Source organism: Schistocerca americana, chromosome 4 (assembly GCF_021461395.2).
Source record: "Schistocerca americana isolate TAMUIC-IGC-003095 chromosome 4, iqSchAmer2.1, whole genome shotgun sequence".
Lineage (NCBI taxonomy): Eukaryota > Metazoa > Arthropoda > Insecta > Orthoptera > Acrididae > Schistocerca > Schistocerca americana.
The window spans coordinates 385,211,066-385,231,499 of NC_060122.1; the positions used below are offsets into that span (position 1 = coordinate 385,211,066).

The window sequence follows — 20,434 nt, forward strand, 5'->3', positions numbered from 1 at the left end:
GGGAGGTGCCCAGACTGGAGAAGCCGACAGGGGTACAGGAATGTATCTGACCTAAAGCCGTCGCCATCCAGGTGGGTGAATAGTGAACTAATAGTCAGTATGTGTTGGGCGATCATATGTGATGGAAATTTGAGAAGATTCAATACGGGCGTGTATGTTTGCGCTGGACAGTTATTCCCTCCCATGTAAATAGTCCAGTTGACTGCTTCTACACATATCCCATCATTATCATTATTTGGTTGAGAGAACAACGACTGTGGTGTGTGTTGTGTGCATCTAGATGGTGAAAGACAGCTGGAAGACATTTCCTGGTTCTCTAGACATGAGAAACACCTTAGTTGACTGTGTAAATTTGCAATCTGTTATATCACTGACATTAGTGGAACTACCAATTTCCTAAATTTTTTCGGGTTTTCGCGTAAAGGTCTTCGCAGGCGGGGTAAGTTTCTACCTCTTGCACCTCGCTAAAGTTTCGGGTATGTAGAGAAATGATTTCCACTCTTTATCTTCGGAATTATACTGTGCAAGTGATACTGCTATGCACGCGATGTCCCTATGTGCTTGATATGGAGAATTATCGTGTAAAAGGTTTGATGTTCTGGCAAGCCATGTGAAAATGTATATGTTCTTGTAATCCGAGAGTATGGATACGGTTGTGGAAAGAAGCATGGCAGTAATCTAACAAGCAAGCAGGTCAGGGACGGAAGTAGTAACGCCTTTGTGCCGAGGAGAACCAGCCCAGCCTTTGTACAACAGTTCAGAGAGTGAACGCTGTATGTGGAGGGCGCTCTGATCGCTCATCGGGCCGATGTGTGTGCAGGCGCAGTTGACTCTTGACAATTGGGCATGAGATGACCGACCGATCTCGCGGGAAATATCTAGTGCTGCGAGGGCTATGAACATTGCATGTGCTTATATATGTACGAGAGGCTGGTGGTTGATACTTATATGCAGGCTGCAGAAGTTGTGATTTTTTATGGTGCAAGATACATACTGTATGTTTACGAAATCGATATAGCATGTGGTGATATAATCCGGTTGGAGATCGGTTTCATGCTGAAAAATATTGAAGCTTTCCTCGTCAGCAGCAGAGAAGCGCAATTGCTGAAATGTCTTTTCTTCCATATTTCATGATCTATGGACCACTTTTGCATGGTTTAACTGTCAGTACAATATGGCTGCTTTTTTTTTTTTTTTTTTTTTTTTTTTTTTTTTTTTTTTTTTTTTTTTTTTTTTTTAGATCTGTATGAAATAGTTATGACGCTGAAAGATTCGTGCTGGCAGCAGCAGTTTGGCCGGTTTCAAACCGAAAACTTCAAGCTTTCCTCGACAGTAGCAGATTAGTGTGATTGAGGATGTGTCGTTCTGTATTTCATGTGGTGTGGACCACTTTTGAATGGTTTAACTGTCAGTGCAAAATGACTGCTGTATGTTTTTCTCGATCTGTAAAAAATACTTTTCCCGGTCATCAGATAATGGTGGACAGTGCTCCCACACTGGCAGCAGCAGGAGTTTGGCAGGTAAATTAAGTAAGAGCCAGTCAGAATTCTCCACTCAGAATGCTCCACTCACAAGACTTCACGCTATACTATAGTACTATATACGTAAAAAAATAAACAATGCTGGCACAAAAACTACTGATATTTCCTTTCAAGGTTAGTATATCAACTAAAGATTCCATTTTGGTAAGAACAGATAATGAGACAAAGTAAGTTTCTAATTAGTAGCTGATGTACACTATGTGATCAAAAGTATTCGGACACCTGGCTGAAAATGACTTACAAGTTCGTGAAGCCCTCCACCGGTAATGCTGGATTTCAATATCGTGTTGGCCCACTCTCTCAGGATGACGTTCATTCAGCTGCTGGAAGGGTTCTTGGAGAATGGCAGCCCATTCTTCATGGAGTGCTGGACTGAGGAGAGGTATCGATGTCGTTAGGTGAGGCCTGGCACGAAGTCGACGTTCCGAAACATCCCAAAAGTGCTCTAAAGGATTCAGGTCAGGACTCCCTGCAGGCCAGTCCTTTACAGGGATGTTATTGTCGTGTAACCAGTCCGCCACAGGCCGTGCATTATCAACAGGTGCTCAATCGTGTTGAAAGATGCAATTGCCATCCCCAAATTTCTCTCAACAGTGGGAAGCAAGAAGGTGCTTACAACATCAGTATAGGCCTGTGCTGTAACAGGATCACTCAAAACAACAAGAGGTGCAAGCCCCCTCCACGTAAATCACGACCACACCATAACACCACAGCCTCCGAATTTTATGTTGGCGTTACACACACTGACGGATGACATTCACCGGGCATTCGCCACATTGTGTACAGTGATTCGTCACTCCACACTACGTTTCTCCGCTGTTCAATTGTCCAAACTTACACCAAGCGAGGCGTCGTTCGGCATTTACCAGTGAGATTGATGTGTGGCTTTTGAGCAACCGCTCGACCATGAAATCCAAGTTTTCTCACCTCCCGCCTAACTGTCATAGTACTTGCAGTGGATTCTGTTGCAGTTTGGAATTCCTGTGTGATGGTCTGGACAGATGTCTGCCTATTACACATTACGACCCTCTTCAACTGTCGGCGGTCTCTGTCCTTCAACAGACGAGGTCGGCCTGCACGCTTTTGTGCTGCACGTGTCCCTTTACGTTTTTGCTTCACTATCACATCGCAAACAGTGGACCTAGGGAAGTTTAGGAGTGTGAAAATATCGTGCTCAGACGTATGATACAAGTGACACCCAATCACCTGATCATGTTCGAAGTCCATGAGTTCTGCAGAGCGTCCCATTCTGCTCTCTCACGATATGTAACGACTACTGCGGTCGCTAATATGAAGTACCTGGCAGTAGGTGGCAGCATAATGCACCTAATATGGATGACGTATGTTTTTGGGGGTGTCCGGATACTTTTTATCACATAGTGTAGGTTTTGGTCTTAGTGACACAACACATGTACAAACCACTGGGAGTCTATAGCCGTGTAGCGTGGTGTCTTCGAGTAACCGCCGAAATCCACGTATTGGTAACACGAAACACATTCTCATTGACTCCATTAGGGCAGCCATAGTGTAGATCAACCTACAAATAATAGAAGTTTTTGCCATTATTTTAGTGGTATGAATTCTCAGACTTTATTTTTATGGGAGGTGCATCAAACCATGTGATAAAGGTCAAGGCCTTAGTTATTTATCAATCAGTCTTATTCAACTAAACTATTGCAAAAGAATGCATTGGTAGAATTGTACTTTCAAAACAAGGAAATAAAAATATTTCAAACTCAGGATGACTAAATATCGCATTTTGTATAGCCATTTGAGCGCTACGCTACGGATGAATAAAGTGTTGTCAAGATGTTTACCGATCATGGCATCAAAACGAAAGATGCCAAAACGGAGCCTACAGTATTCAATTAACAGCTCTCGATATTGCTTCACCAAAGAAGATCACAACACAGTTTGTAGTTTCGATCGTTACATGGATGCAGAAATGACGCGTTAGATTGTATGTAGAACTATAGATCAATCTCAGTGATGATAATCTGTTATAAAGTAAGGGACCAGCAAAAAGATTGGAGACAGTATAACAGTTTACGTTGAAATCAGAGAGAATGTCTATATTAACAATGAAGTGCAAGAATAGAAGCTATACCTTTATAAATTGCCATGCACCTATTAGTTATGACAAAAGAAGAAATCTGCAGAAAGTAAATCAGTTTAAGGGGCTTTTGGAATCTGAAATCTCCAACATACCTGAAAACAATGTTAAAATACTTCTCAGCGACTTCAATGTGCAAGTTGGGAGGGAAAAGAAATTTAAGATAGTTATAGGCGAATATCTAGCACACTTAAGAACAAACAGAAATGATGAGAAACTGATCATCATGTGTAACATGTTCCAGTTAAAACTGATGTCCACACATTTTTGCAAACTGACGAGAAAGCCAACAGTTGGACACCTCCAACACCAAACCCAAGAGAATTTCAACTGGATCACACAGCCATATCTAAAAGGAATATCATGGAAATTATGAATATTAAAGTAATCAGAACTTGGGAATTTTATTCAGATCATTGTCACTCTAAGATTAAAATCAGGTCTCTCCCATCCAAACCAAAAAGTACAACCAAGAACTTAATCAGATACAACTCCATTACAGCTAATATTGCAATACAAAACATAGAAAAATTTAGAGAAGAAACTGAGACAACAAAAAAAGTGTTCGCATGAACTCCATGTACAAATTACTATAAAGGCAGAGAAAACTTTAGGACTGGCCAAGAATAAAAGGAAAACATGGTGGAACTAAGAGGGATTGAAATTAAATCAGACGGAAGGTCAAGGAACGATATAGCAAGCCAGATCCATCTGGAAAATGCTGCTTTTAACAAGAGAAGAAACCTTTACACATCCAGCAGCATAGACGAACGTCTTAGGAAAAACCTCATAATGACATTTATTTCGAGTGTGCTGCTGTACGGAAGTAAACAGGGACACAAGAGAAGCAGACAAAATATAAAATAACAGCCTTCGAGATGAGGTGCTACTGTAGAATGCTCAACATTTCCTGCGTGGACAAGACATCAAGCGAAGAGGGTCTCCACAGAGCAAAGGAACAGAAGCCGTGTCTCCTGAAGTTCATCAGACACAGAAGGAACACACGGGTCGGCCATCTGCTGAGACGTGATGGTGTCATTAAAAGCATCATTGAAGAGACAGTAGAAGGGAAAAATACAAGAAGCAGACCAAGACTAGAATACATCAACCAGATCATGAAGATACCAGCTGCACTACCTATACAGCTCTCAAGGGGAAGCCGAAGACAGAAATGCATGGAAAACTGCTACTAACCAACCTGATGGCTGAAGACATAAGAAGAAGAAGATATTGGTATTGCCTGACAGTGAAGCACAGAAACTGCTACATTCCCCAAAATACAAGGATAATTTTGCCCGATCTTTGACCCCTGTACTGCCATACTGACCGACGCGACTGAACACAGGTCTCGTTTACATAAAAGAAAAAATAAAAAAAGTTAGCTCCTTAGGTAGTGAATACGATTTTTCTTTCGTCGAGCAGAACCTTTCCGCTTTGGAAGAAACTATGTAATTTTCCTATAGCAAGTTGCGTTTACGGAATACAAAATCTTCACCTTCAAGAAGAAATTTTTAGACGATTTTGTAATTCTCTAGAAAGAAGAATTTCACCAGCCTTGGTGAACAGCAACCCTCAATTGCAGAGAAGTTACGATACATTTGTTCACACGAAACGAATTTTAATTTCAAGTATAATATCCTTTTTAAGAATAGCAATTACAACTGTGTTTTAAGAAATGTAGATCTTTTAGTTCTACAGAAGGAGATATTTTCATGTTTTACGATGTTAAAGAAGAAACAACAAAACAACGAAGAAGCGTAGAAGGCAAAGAAGGTGAGTGAATGGTTCAAATGGCTCTGAGCACTATGGGACTTAACTGCTGTGGTCATCAGTCCCCCACAACTCAGAACTACTTAAACCTAACCTAACCTAAGGACATCACACACATCCATGCCCGAGGCAGGATTCGAACCTGCGACCGTAGCGGTCGTGCGGTTCCAGACTATAGCGCCTAGAATCGCTCGGGCACTCCGGCCGGCCAGTGAATGTATGGGCTAAAAGGGGAGATGGGCGGCCCATATGAAAAAAAGAATAAAGGGGTAGAATGTTGGCAGCGCACTCGCCCGCGAAAGACAAACGTTCCAGGTTCGAGTGACGGTCCATCGTACAGTTTTAATACAGAATTCCATGCTTTACTTCCATAACCCAGATCAGGAAATATTCCTCATGATAGCGATTTTATTTAACTTAGTGTATCTCTTCTGTATTAGTCGTTCTTTTGTGACACAAGGCCAAGTTTCTGCGAGAAACGTACCTTCCTCGAATAAATATTTTAATTAGATATACAATTAGTTGTCAGCAACTTTATTGATCCCAAGACTGTAAGATGAAGAATCAAGAAGAAAAATAAGAACTCTAGTTATTTCATTTTCAGAAGATGATCAGAATAGAAGTACTTCATTGTAACATACGAGTATGCTAGAAGACGGTGAAGTAAGTAATTACTAGGGATATTTCATAAGTAATGCACACGTTGGAATTACTGTGGACTCTTTGATGTAAAAACAGTGAAAATTACGTCACATGTAGTCGGGAGTTTGAGGAAGAAGCATGTGTGTTTGTTTTTTCGCTGTGTACTCTAACATAAAATTGGCTAGAATTAGAAATAGACCCTGCAGGGGTCTCTGGTACTGTGACTGTTGAAAACCAGAGGTCGTACATCAAGACAGAAACTTTATGCGGCAAGAACCCAACAGAAAACCACAGTGCGTTAAGTGAAGTTTGTGGTGAGTTTACAGGGGACCGTAGTACAGTTTCACGTTGGGTTAATAGCTTTCGTGGTGGTCGTATGAGCATAGATGATAATCCATGATCCGGAAGACCAAAAACGTCAACAGATGAACGAAGTGAGAAACTTATGGGGCATGTTCAGGAAAGAGATTGCAGTGCGATTTGTAAGGAACTCTCTGAAGCCACGGCAATTCCCCCAGCATCAGTATTCCGTATGATGACGAATGATCTGAAGAAGAGAAAAATTTATGCCAGATGTATCCCACACTGTTTTACTGCTGAAGAGAAGCAGAAACGTCTGGACATTGCAACCTTGCTCAAGCAAAGATTCGTCCGTGAGGGTCAAGGATTCTCATGTCCAGTTGTATATATTGATGAAACCCAGATTAGAGACTTTGAACCAGAGTTGAAATCGCTGTCCAGTGAGTAGAGAGCCTCATCTTCTTCGTGTCCAAAAAAATTTCGACGCACTCAATCACAGCTCAAGCAAGTGAAGATTTTTGCTTATGGTCAGCAAAGACTAATCATGACAGATAGAATCCCATGTGGAACAAGCGTTACAGCAGTGTATTATCGTAACTTCATACAAAACCTGTGCAGAAAAATGTAGCAACTCAACCTCAGTTGCTCGAGCCTTGGTCACCCATTCTCCACGACAATGCTCGCCCGCACATGGGCAATGATGCAGCCCAGAAACTGCGCGAATACGGGAGGGAAGTGTTGCCGCATCCTCCCTACAGTCCGGACATGAGTCCAGCAGACTTCGGCTTGTTACCGAAATTGAAAAAAATCTATGAAATGTCACTTGTGTAATACAAAGAGGTCAAGCTTGGTACTGATGGTAGATAACTGAAAACTGAGATGACATACGAGTATGAGAATAATATTTTTAAAATAAATAACTGTACAGATAATGCAAAATATACAACAAAGAAATTCTGTAGAACTGAAAAGCGACACGATTTTTTAAAATTAATATTGTAAACGGTAAATGCTGTACAGCTAATGGTAAACTTCAAGTCATTTTTCGAAATTAAGATTGGTAGGTTAGATATGTCACAAAATTACGAATTCTAGATGTCGAGTCTCATCAATTTTCTCCTTTACGTGTAACGGTATAACGTTTATTTAAATACCTGTCTTTGTCCTCGAGTGTTGGAAATCTGTCAGTACCAACTGCTTCTTTTATCTCATTGTACACTCGTCCCTGGACATCGGGATGCCGTAACATCATAAGAAATGAAAATCGAAGAGCGTTGCTTGTTTCTTCCAAGCCAGCAACAGTCATGTCGTATAACACACTGAGAAGCTGATCCTCTGGAAAACGAAGAACAATACAACAAACTGGTAGCGAAGAGCTTATCTAATTAAAATGTCCAAGCAAAGTCTGCAGCACCGGTGTACCTGTGAAAATATTTGGGATTAGATTCAAGGGGAGCAGGGAATGAAAGAACAAGCCTTATGAAAATAACACAAATAAAAACAAATTAGTAACAAAAGTAAAGGCAATCCCTTGGAAACTGCACATATGTGAAATCAAAATCTGCATCAGGATAGCATTCAATCGCATGTTGCTGTTCACCACACATTGCAACATGGTTTGATCCACTGTGGCTCACTGTCCACAATAGTTGCAGCTGAAGCCTATTTCAGTTTTCGATGGCGGCATCCCGAGTAAGATTTCCATGACTATGCACTGATAGTTTCAACTTGTTCCAAGCATGCTTTGTCGGATTCATGTCAGCAAATACCGTAGAACAGGTGCGGCCAAGGTATCAGCTTGCAGGCAATGCCCTGGCCCGAGTGCCAAAGCGCACAGCCTCACGTCACAGTCCCCATCGCTGCGCCGTGCAGGAGGATGAGAAACAGTGGAAGCAGTAACCGCGTCCCTTTGAAATGGTAGTACACTCGTAATGCATATGAACTGGTCTTATGATCTCATTTCTCGACAACACAGATCACAAACAAAACAAGTTTTCAGTATTAATTAATTATTTTTGGCTCTCTGAAGACATAATTTAATTTTTATTTATTATTTTTTTTATTTATTATTATTTTCACACAAATATGTCGATTGAAGTGTTGCAGCATTCTTGCAATCTCATTATGAAGACTCGGAAAATCTACCAGAGAAAAGCAATGTAGACGTCCTGGACCCAGTTTTAACGAGAGAAGATTTGTAACTAAGACTAGAATTACCTTGCAGGTCAGTCAGTTACTTCCGAGAAGGACCGAGAAAGCCGAGTGACAAGCTGGGCAGCACACGACCGGCACACGATGCACGCGTGAAGTTTGGCATACCGCAGACCATCCCATTCAGTTGATTCCTGGTCCTAAAGGACTGTGGTTATGAGATGGGTGCTGTATAGCGGCGCACTGCCGTCGAGAAAAACGAAACATGGGGCTGTCTCGATACAACACAGCAACAAAATTACCCTCAATTGCGACGAGAAGAGTCCGAAATTTGTACCTGGTTGTTGTTGTTGTGGTCTTCGGTCCAGAGACTGGTTTGATGCAGCTTTCCATGCTAGTCTATCCTGTACAAGCTTCTTCCTCCCAGTACCTACTGCAACCTACATCCTTCTGAGTTTGTTTAGTGTATTCATCTCTTGGTGTCCCTCTACGATTTTTACCCTCCACGCTGCCCTCCAATACTAAATTGGTGATCCCTTGATGCTCAGAATATGTTCTACCAGCCAATCCCTTTTCTAGTCAAGTTGTGCCACAAATTTCTCTTCCCCCCAACTCTATTCAATAGGTACCGGTCGAAAACATAACTGACGCAGCCCCACGCTTAATCCGTGTGACTACACGCATTGGTGCCGTGGAGCCTTCTCACTCTTCTTCGAAGACCTTCAGGCGTAAGAAAAACCCTGCAGTGATTGGTGAAGAGAACCAGAGTCGTTGATCCGCATTCAATTCCAAGTTGTCCTTTGCCCAACTTAATCGAGCACATATTGCTGAGGTGTATGTACTACTAACCATAATGGACGTTTAGAGACGAAAATTAATGTGAGGAGACAAAAGCGTACAGTCTGTCTCGATGCCGTTGTCCTCTAACTATTCTCCATTAAGTATTCTCCATGCCTCCATTTTCTACTTGTCCATCGTCGATTTGAAAGAGATTTTGTAAAGGAACTGAAAAAAAAGGTATCCGAGTCATGTGAGTCTGTACGTTGATCTATTAAAGGTCAATTATGTTTGCCGATTGATATAGTTCTGGTCTGTCAAAAGGGCGATGGCCGAGTGGTTTCGGAAACGTGGGCTGCCGCAAGAGAGCTTGGACGAGGGTGCTACAGCGGGTTGGGCCTCTCGCCGCGTGCTGTCGTGGTGTGAAGAAGGAAGCAAGGGCCACATGGTGGCTGTGTATGTGGAGTGTTAGAGTACCTACTGCAGAAACGGAGGGATCTGTACTTCAGCGAGCATGGATCCTAAGCTAATTTATAGTGGCTGACCTTCGTTGCTCACACGGAATCTGTGGGACAGAGAGCAGACTTAGTGTGAGCAAAAGCCGAATACATGTCCTTGGACGCGAATATTTTTTCGGTTGCCGGAAGGTTCCAATGTGTGTTGCGGGGCTCGAGGTGAATTACACTGAAGAGCCAAATAAACTGGTACACCTGCCTAATATCGTGTAGAGCACCCGCAAGAGCGTAGATGTGCCACAACACGACATTGCATGGACTCAGTTAATGTCTGAAGCAGTGCTGGAGGGGACTGACACTATGAATCGTGCAGGGAGTCAATAAATTCATAAGACTACGAGGGAGTTGAGATCTGTCCTGAACGGCACGTTGCAAGGTATCCCAGACATGGTCAATGTTCATGTCTGGGGAGTCTTGTGGGCAGAAGAAGTGTTTACACTCAGAAGAGCGTTGCTGTAGCCACTCTGTAACAGTTCTGGACGTGTGGGGTGTCGCATTCTCCTGCTGGAAATGCCCAAGCACGTCGGAATGCACAATGGGCATGAAGGATGCAGGCGCCCAGACAGAATGCTTACGTACGTGTCACCTGTCACGAGTCGTATCTAGAAGTATCAGGTGTCCCGTATCACTCCAACTGCACGCGCCCCACTCCATTACAGAGTCTCCATTACCTTCAATAGTTACCTACTGACATGCAGCGTTCATGTATTCATCGAGTTGTCTCTATACCCGTTCACGTCCATCCGCTCGGTACAATATGAAACGAGACTCGTCCAATCAGGCAACATGTTTTCCCAGTCTTTAACAATTCAGTGTCGGTGTCGACGGGCGCAGGCGAGGCGTAAAGCTTTGTGTTGTGCAGTCATAAAGGGTAGACGAGTGGGCCTTTGGCTCCGCAAGCCCATATCGATGATGTTTCATTAAATGTTTCACAATGTGACACTTATAGATGGTTCAACACAGAAATCTACAGCACGTAGAAGGGTTCTCTTCAGTCGTCGTTGGTCTCGTTCTTGCAGGACATTTTTCCGGCCGCAGCCATGTTGGAAATTTGATGTTTTACTGGATTCCTGATATTCACGGTACACTCGTGAAATGGTCGTACGCGAAAATCCTCATGGAAGTCTCATAAAATGTTCAAACGTGTGTGAAATCTTATGGGACTTACCTGCTAAGGTCATCAGTCTCTAAGCTTACACACTACTTAACCTAAATTATGGACAAACACACCCTTGCCCGAGGGAGGACTCGAACCTCCGCCGGGACCAGCCGCACAGTCCATGACTGCAGCGCCATAGACCGCTCGGCTAATCCCGCGCGGCGTGGAAGTCTCCCTCGGCCAGATGTAATAAGGGTGTGCAAACCCTTGAGGTGCTGTTGGTTGGTATTTATATGCTGGCTCATCTTAATTTTGAGACTAAGTAGATAAAGCATTATCTAGCCAACATTTGGTTGTATGGAACTGTAGGCCCTAAGGTCATTTCATGATTGATATTTAACGAAGTTTTCGAAAAAGTAATTATTAAAATCTGTTATTGGCATTTTGGTGCCGTGTCACATTGCGTGGTGGAGCTCAGCACTATGTAATGTGATAAATTACTCCTGAAATCAGCTGATTCTGCAATTAATGACAACCCACTTAAAAATTCTTTAAAAATTGTTGTTACTGTGTCTGCTTTGGTAATTTATCAGTGACGACTCGTTGTAAGTCAGTGCTGAGATTGCCGAAGTACTGTTTAAACTATCTTATGGAGAATTTAATTAAAAGTTATTATGTCATTTTGCTGCTGTGTTGTATTACGCAGTTCTGTGTTGTATTACGCAGTTTAGTTTTACGGTGACTACGTGTTATTATGTTAGCTGGTAAGTCACTGCTGAGGTTGCTGACGCAGTATTTACCCTGCTTTAAAGAAAAGTTTATAAGAATTATTTTGTCATTTTGCTGCCATGTTGTATTTCATAGTTTAGCTAAACGGTGACTGCTCATTAGTATTTAAGCTGATATGTCACTCCTGATGTTGGAGGGTTGTTCAATTTGCACTTAAAGAAATTTTCTTGAAAGCTGTTATTGTAATTTTGGGGCTGTAATCATCAATTGTTTTTATTCTTTTAGATTTTATTAATTTCTTGCGGCTAAAATGGTTCACATGGCTCTGAGCACTATGTGACTCAACTACTGAAGTCATCAGTCCCCTAGAACTTATAACTACTTAAACCTAACTAACCTAAGGACATCACACACATCCATGCCCGAGGCAGGATTCGAACCTGCGACTGTAGCGGTCTCGCGGTTCCAGACAGTAGCGCCTAGAAGCGCCCAGCCACTCCGGCCGGCCTTGGGCCTAAAGTTTTAATTTGTAAGCACAAGCAATTATCAATAAACGCTGATATTCCTGTTGAATATGATTAATTCTTGCAGCCACCACTTCCCAGAGAAACCCACCCCCATATCAGCATTACACGGTCCCGTCGCGTTATTGTGACACCACCAAAGTTCGACATCAGCGTGCAATAACCCCTCACAGACGGCAGGTGGCAGCACTAGCAGCGGAGGGTACGTAAAGCATGTCGGGGAACACGGAAATCAGTGCAGTTGTTGTAATGCGGAAATGGAGCGATTTAGCTGACGTCTAAAGGAGCATGATCATTGGCTTTAGGCCAGGGCTTAACAACTGGCCGGTTTTGAGCGCGAGTACTCGCGTCTGCTCAGGCACGTGCTCGCGAGCAGGTGCAAGGTCGCGGAGTAGGGAGGGAGGGGAGGGAGGGGAAATGCGCGCGCACGTTTGAATGTGATCTCGCGTTCTTACAAGGGAACCTCCCCATCGCACCCCCCTCAGATTTAGTTATAAGTTGGCACATTGGATAGGCCTTGAAAAACTGAACACAGATCAATTGAGAAAACAGGAAGAAGTTGTGTGGAACTGTGAAAAAATAAGCAAAATATACAAACTGAGTAGTTTATGGAAAGATAGGCAACATCAAGGACACTGAGATTGCAGGAGCGCCGTGCTCTCGTGGTACCGTGAGCAGCTGCGGAACGAAAGGTTCTTGGTTCAAATTTTCCATCGAGTGAAAACTTTAATTTTTTATTTTCAGTTTATGTGACAAACTCTTATGTTTTCATCACTTTTTTGGGAGTGATTATCACATCCACAAGAAAACCTAAATCGGGCAAGGTAGAAGAATCTTTTTACCCATTCGCCAAGTGTACAAGTTAGTTGGGTCGACAACATATTCCTGTCATGTGACGCACATGCCGTCACCAGTGTCGTATAGAATATATCAGATGTGTTTTCCTGTGGAGGAATCGGTTGACCTATGACCTTTCGATCAAATGTTTTCGGTTCCGATTGGAGAGGCACGTCCTTTCGTCTACTAATCGCACGGCTTTGCGATGCGGTCGCAAAACACAGACACTAAACTTATTACAGTGAACAGAGACGTCAATGAACGAACGGACAGATAATAACTATGCAAAAATAAAGAAAGTAAAATTTTCACTTGTGCGAAGACTTGAAACCAAGGACCTCTCCTTCTGCAGCTGCTCGCGCTACCACGAGACCACGGCGTTCCTAAGCTCACGTGCTCCTTGATGTTGCCTATGTAGCCCACGGACTACTCAGTTTGTATATTTTGCTTATTTTTTCACAGTTTCACACAACTTCTTCCTGTTTTCTCAACTGATCTGTGTTCGGTTTATTAAGGCCTATCCACTGTGCCAAGTTATAACTAAATCTGAGGGGGGTGCGATGGGGAGGTTCCCTTGTTAGCAGATTTAACTAGCCATCTGAATGCTTTGAACATTTTACTACAAGGTAAAGATCTGCTAATTACTCCTTTCATAGATCGAATACGAGCTTTTAAAATGAAATTGACACTTTGGGTGAGTCAGCTGGAGACAGGAAACCTAGCTCATTTTCCTAAATTATCATCCATGCAAGATGTTCACAAAGACTGTGAACGTTATTCACATACTTTAGTTGATAAGCGCTTTCAAGATCTGACAGCACTAGACAGTGATTTTGATGTGTTCTCTCCATATTCAACGAATATTTAAGAGATTAGTCCTGAGCTGCAGCAAGAAATTATTGACCTGCAGTGTGACAGAGAATACAGAGACAAATTTCAGAACAAGAAAAACATTTTGGAATTCTACAGACACTTCCCTCAGGATAGATTTCCTCGTTTGCACTGGCGGCTACAATAATATCAATGTTCGGTTCCACGTATGTTTGTGAACAACTGTTCTCTAATATGAAATGTTACAAGACGCGCCTGAGAAACGCGTTGTCTGATCGAAATTTAAACTGCACGCTGCACCTAAAATGCACAAGAACAATTACTCCGAGCATAGACGCAATTGTAAAGGGCAAAAAGTACAAGATAACCGAGAATCCCACACTTCAGTGACACCTTTTATTGTGTAACAGTTCACAAATTAATGCGAATGTAGAGGCATACACTAAGCTAATAAAATTATGTGGCACGTGTACATTCTCCTTTATTTGTTTCATTTGTCGCAGTAATAATTCGTGAGTGATATCCCTGCAGGTGGCCGCGGATTTACATCGACTGGCGGCAGCTGTTGTGTACCCCACGTGACTCTCCCCACTCTCCGCTCTGGTCCGGTAGTGGGGGTAGCGTGCTCGCGCTGCTCCGTGCTCGCGCCTTGCTGCTCACAGCTTGCTCCGCGAGCACGTATGTTGTGAAGCCCAGCTTTAGGCCTAAAGCCGTCGGCACACGGACCGTGCATCCGAACGTTGAGCGTTGAGCGTGCGGAGTTTCTGACATCACAGCATGGAATAGCACGCTCAGGTGTCTTTCCGAACGTGCAGAGCAATATCTGGCATGTCAGATATTCTGAGCGTGCGTATGAGCTTGACCAATGAGATGGCACAACGCAACTTACGTCACAAGCACGCCGTCTCCTTTCAGTATAGAGTTGTGAGGTGCCATATTGGCATTCATTTCAAGCCTATATGTATATATGCCGTTTCTGGGCACCAGCAAATTGAGAATCACTGGAAAACCCGTTGTTAACTGTGTGATTCGTACAATAAAATAATGAGAAACATCGTATTCGTGGCAAAAGAATTATTGTAAATTGCGTATTATGAGAGTAGGCTATTTGAAGGCAGCGACATACTGAAGATCCACCCAAAACGCATTGTTTTTGGTACAATTTGTTATAATTAAGTTTCAGTTAGTAACATATCTATGAATAAGGTTTTTTGCAAGTGGTAAGATACTACGATTACATTCGGAATACGTGATGTTGGTGTAGCGTAATGAATAGCGTTACTGTCTTGCCATGAGTTTTTTTTTGTTGGCGCGGTGGTTCGCGTCCTGACACAGCCAATTTTTTTCCTAACATTCGCGTTTTTATTAGGTTCGGATATTTTATTATTAGTTTAATATAAGTATAGACTATATATTTGATGCTATGTAAATACAAGTTCACCTTTTTTTTGAGGGGTGACATTGTTCGATTGGCTTTATCTAAACGACAGCTTGCGCTACTTGTATAAAGATATTTTGCTCCTTCTTCTTTTACGCTTCGTAATTCACATGTTGCAAAGATTCTGCTACTGGGTAGGAACAGTGACCAAGTAAGACTGACCTTGGGGTTTTGCTAAAATGTGGGAATGATGAAATAATGTTTATTTTATGCGGAGAAGTATTCCAAATTTGTAACGCACTGTTCATAATGGAACTTTTATAAGCCTGTGTCCTTACTGATTGGACATGGTACTTTCCTTTTCATGGACGATGGAAGAAATGTGCGTTTTAATAGAGCTAACGTGGGAATTTTACGCACGCCCGTTGAATAAACAGTGTGATTAACGAACTAGAAGCATCCCTCAACTGTTTCTGGAGTGCGTTGCGATCGCGTAAACCACGTTGGGGCCCACGTACCGTATGCACAAGTCGCATCGCTCCTGAGCGTTCAGCAGAACGTTGAAGTTGGCACGCTCAACGTTAACGTTCCACAACACGGTCCGTGTGCCGACGGCTTAAGGGTGGAAGTGTTTACGAAGCGGCTAATTTGTAAGTGGTTCGTATGCTGCCGTGGTTAAAGTGCACTGTCCCTGGGAAAACGGCGCTATCCAAAACTAGCGCCCAAGCAACTGTGGTGCACACGGGCCATAGGTTACAGGGGTGGACTACAGCTGTAAAGGTGTATACGAGCGAACAGACGCGCAGATGTTGAGCGTCTAACCACCGAGATGAAGCAAGAAGCTACCAGTAGTGTCTCCTCAAAGACCGTTCAGTGGACATGGCTGCATCTTGGCCTCCACAGTAGGTACCCGGCTTATGAATACATGCTGACTGCTGCTCATCAACAACGAATACAGGATTATTATTATTTCGTTTGGCATCAAGGAAACGAATACAGAAAACAGCACGTTAATACCGCAACTAGGCGTCCACTAAGTGACTTTTCGGATGAATCACCTTTTCTGCTCCATCAGACTGATGGTCTCTTGCGTGGGTGGCGTGAAACTTCTGAAAGCAAACACCCCACAACAAGGAGGGAGCTTTATCATCTGGGGAATGTTTTCATGGCATTCCCCGGGTTATCTCGACTTTCTGGAAACAACGATGGATGAACACAAGTACGCATCTCTCCTTGGGGAATTTGTCCACTCTACATGCAGTTTGTTTTTCCTTCTCACAATGACATCTATCAACAGGACAATGTAACATGCCACGCAGCTCGCAGTGCACATTTGTGGTCCGTAAAGATGCAAGATGATTTTACCGTACTCTTCTGGCCACCAAACTTCCCTAATTTAATTCGAGTCGAGAATCTGTGGGAGCACCTCGATCGGGCTGTTTGTACCAAGGATAATGAACCGAAAATTCTAGCGCATCTGGCCACGGCATTGGAGTCTGCATGGCTCCACACCCCTGTTAGTACCTCCAAGAACTTGATTTACTCCCTTCCTGCATGGCTCCCGTTGCAAAAGGCGGTCGTTGAGGCTTTTGACAAGTGGTCACATTAATGTGACTGGACAGTGTATCCGTAGCATTACCTGCACCAATGATGTCAACACCACTTAAATTAAACACTGGTTTTTATAAGTGGCAAACATCAGTGTAACAAAACAAGTAATTATTTCACAAATGTCATGTGTAACACTCTAAATACAATCGAACAGAATGATAGTCGTCCTGTGTGCAGAAGTGTCAGTTAGGTCAGAGTGCCTGTTCGCATTAACATTCTCTCACGCGTCCGCCGTTTTCGCAGTTGGCAGTACGACGTAACCACGCAACAAGACGGATTTTATCAAAAAATTAATGCTGACCAGACGTGGTATTGTGAGTCTGACCTAGAAACTAAGCAACGACTCAGCCATTAGAATACTACTTTACCACCACAACTGAAAAAAGCAAAATAGGTCAGAGGCACTGTGGAAACAATGTTGGTTTGTTCCCGGTGTTTTTCATGACAACATCCTTGCATAAAATTTGCCTAGCATGTACGATGTAGCCGACCGCTGTGACATAGCGGTTCTAGGCGCTTCAGATCGTAACCGCACTGCTGCTACGGTCGCAGGTTCGAATCCTGCCTCGGGCATGGATGTGTGTGATGTCCTTAGGTTGGTTAGGTTTAAGTAGTTCTAATTCTAGGGGACTGATGACATCAGATGTTAAGTCCCATAGTGCTTAGAGCCATTTGAACTATTCGAATGTACGATGTAGGGTCACGGCAATGTCTCGCAAACAGCTGCAATTAGAAAAGTGGTGCAGTCAGCGAAAGACGACCTTAATTTGAGAGTGCCCAGTGTATTCGAAGTGCCATGCGAATGTGGTGAAATGTACTTAGGGTACACAATCCACATAGTGCTCGAACACTGCACTGAACATGCACTGATTTGACAAAAGTCATAGGATACATCCTAATATCGTGTCGGAACTCCTTCTGCTCGGCTTAGTGCAGGAACTCGTCGTGGTATGGAGTATACAAGTCGTTGGAAGAGCCCTGCAGAAATATTGCATCATGCAGCCTCAATTGCCGTCTATAATTGCGATAGCGTTGCTGGTGTAGGATTTTGTGCACAAACTCATCTTCGCTTACGTCCCATAAATGATCGATGGGATTCATGTCAGGCAATTTGGGTTGACAAACCATTCGCTCAGATTGTCCAGAATGGTCTTCAAACCAGTCGCCAACAGTGGTGTCCTGGTGACATGGCGTATTGTCATCTACAAAAATTCCGTCGTTGTCTGGGATTGTGACGTCCATGAATGGCTGAAAATGGTGTCCAAGTAGCCGAACATAACTATTTACAGTCAATGATCCACATAAACACAGCCCACACCATTATGAAGCCACCACCAACTTGAACAATGTCTTGTTGACGACTTGGGTCAGGCTTTGTGGGGTCTGCACCACACTCGAACCGTACCATCACCTCTCGCCAACTAAAATTCCCTAACTATTTCTGTAATGGAATGGCTTATGCAGCTAACTCCAACTACCATTCCGTGATGAAAGCCTGTTAATACCCATCGTGCGGCCATAATCAAATCAGAAACCTTTTCACATGGATCACCTGAATACAAATGACGGCTCCTACAGTGCACTGCCCCTTTACACCTTGTGCAGACTATATTACCGCCATCTGTATGTGTGCATATCGCTATCCCATGACTTTTCCACCTCATTGTAGCCGACACATTAAGTTCTTGTCTGTAAAGTTCACACAGCGGGCCGTAACCTTACGAAGACGCGTAAGATCAGTTCTGAAGACACTAAATTCGTGTCTCATGCTTCGTCTTCATGGGGTTCTACAGCCAAATAATCACTACAATTTCACACGTCCACCAGCACATTTACTAGGGACGGGGATGTAATCTCCGTGGAGCCTGGCGACGGGTGCTGGACACGGGGTAGTAGAGAAAGTTGAGCGAGAACAACGGCTCTGGAGAGGTGGTGAACAAGTGCAGGCTTGGACAGGAAGCAGAAGTTCAACTGAGACAGAGGTAAAATACTAAATCACTTCTACTCTATTAGATGAGTGTGAATAGGTGGAAAATACTGAGAAATTTTGGCGAAGAGAAAGATGTAGTAATAGAGAACTGGAGAACATAGTTTTCGATTGGAGACTGGTGAGGGACACTCTACAACGTAATGAGCCAGAACATTATGACCACTGTTCAATGCGAGGTTTAATTTCACCTGGTGGCGTTGCGGGAACGTGACGCTATGAGGAGTGTATACCGTATTTTACGGACTACGAGAAGCACTTCTTTTCGAAAAATTACCTCCAAAATTCAGGAGCGTCTTGCAGTCAAAATTAATATAAAATGTCCATTGTTTGATTTAAAATTCTCACCAGTCTTATAAATGGCCAAATATTCGATGCCGTGGGAAACCTCTCTCTATCTGGCAACATTGTATTCAATTAGGCAGCAGGAGTGCACCCATGCGATGAACCTAAGTTGCGGCGATTCACAAGCTTGTTAACACTGTCTCCCTGCCGCCTCGCCGTCACAAACCCAGAACACTGTCTAGCTTATGACGCGTCATTGCAGTCCATGGTGCCAGTGAACTTGAGAATTGAAAGTAGTTTGTGTTATTGGTAACAGTACAATATTTTTGTTAGTGGCTAGTTTCACAACCGAAAAAAATAAAAGGTATTCGTATGAAGTGGGCCATCCATTGAAAGGAAAAGCATATGTAGAAGAACATGAAAACAGAACAGCTAAGGCATTTCGGCCCTCCATCAACAGGAAAAACCATTAGCAATTGGCGGGCTAGTAAAGAACTGAAGAAAAGAGGAAGACTAAATGTGCAAACACATGACTGAATGCAAAATGACGAGAACTAGAAAATGACGCACTGAAATGGATTCAAGGAGACTGTCAAAATGGCAGTGAAGTACAAAAATGATTTACATACACACTCGTAAGCTAGCGCTACAGTGGAACTTCAGGCTTTAAGGGTGGAGTTGGTTGGTGATACAGGTTTATGAAGCGTCATGGACTTAGCATGCGAACCAAAACCAAAATATCTCAGAAAATGCCACAAGAGTATGAAGAGGAAATATTGTATTTCTATCGCTTTATTATTCAACATCGAAAGAAAACCAGTATGGAAATAAGACAGATAGCGAATATGGACGAAATTTCTCTGACATTTGATGTGCTGAGTGACAGAACTGTAGCCATGAAAGGTGCTAACACTGTAACTATAAAAACAAGTAGCCATGAAAAAATGCGCTACGCTGTTATTGTGCTGACGGTACTAAACTTAATCCAATGATCATTTTCAAGTGCAAAACTATGCCAAAATCTTCTGAAACATCGCCAAGTGTTGTTCATGTCCATGACAAGAGTTGGATGGACGAGACTAGTATGAAATCATGGATTAACACAGTGTGGGAGAGAAGGAAAGGTGCTTTAAGAAGGGTTCTCTTCTTGTGCCAGATCAGTTTAGCCGTCATTTGCAAAATTTTGTGAAAGAGAAATTGATACAGAGAAGTACAGAGGTTGCTGTTATTCGGGGAGGACTTGCTTCACGATTGCAACCTCTTGATATCTCGACAAAAGGAAAAAAAGTTTAAATTTTTGTGTGAGATAGGAATGGAGCAATTGGATGATGGACGAAACTCAAC

General features: G+C 42.9%; 1 protein-coding gene across 1 annotated transcript in view; it reads right to left on the reverse strand.

Moving 5' to 3' along the window:
* LOC124613973 (methyl farnesoate epoxidase-like) overlaps nt 1-20,434 on the reverse strand; it is a 226,593-nt gene that overhangs the window by 63,100 nt on the left and 143,059 nt on the right. Inside the window, exons 6-7 of the mRNA XM_047142761.1 lie at nt 7,521-7,701; nt 2,961-3,078 (exon numbers count right to left, since the gene is read on the reverse strand). Coding sequence (XP_046998717.1) covers nt 2,961-3,078; nt 7,521-7,701 — 299 coding nt within the window. The remainder of the gene's footprint in view (nt 1-2,960; nt 3,079-7,520; nt 7,702-20,434) is intronic.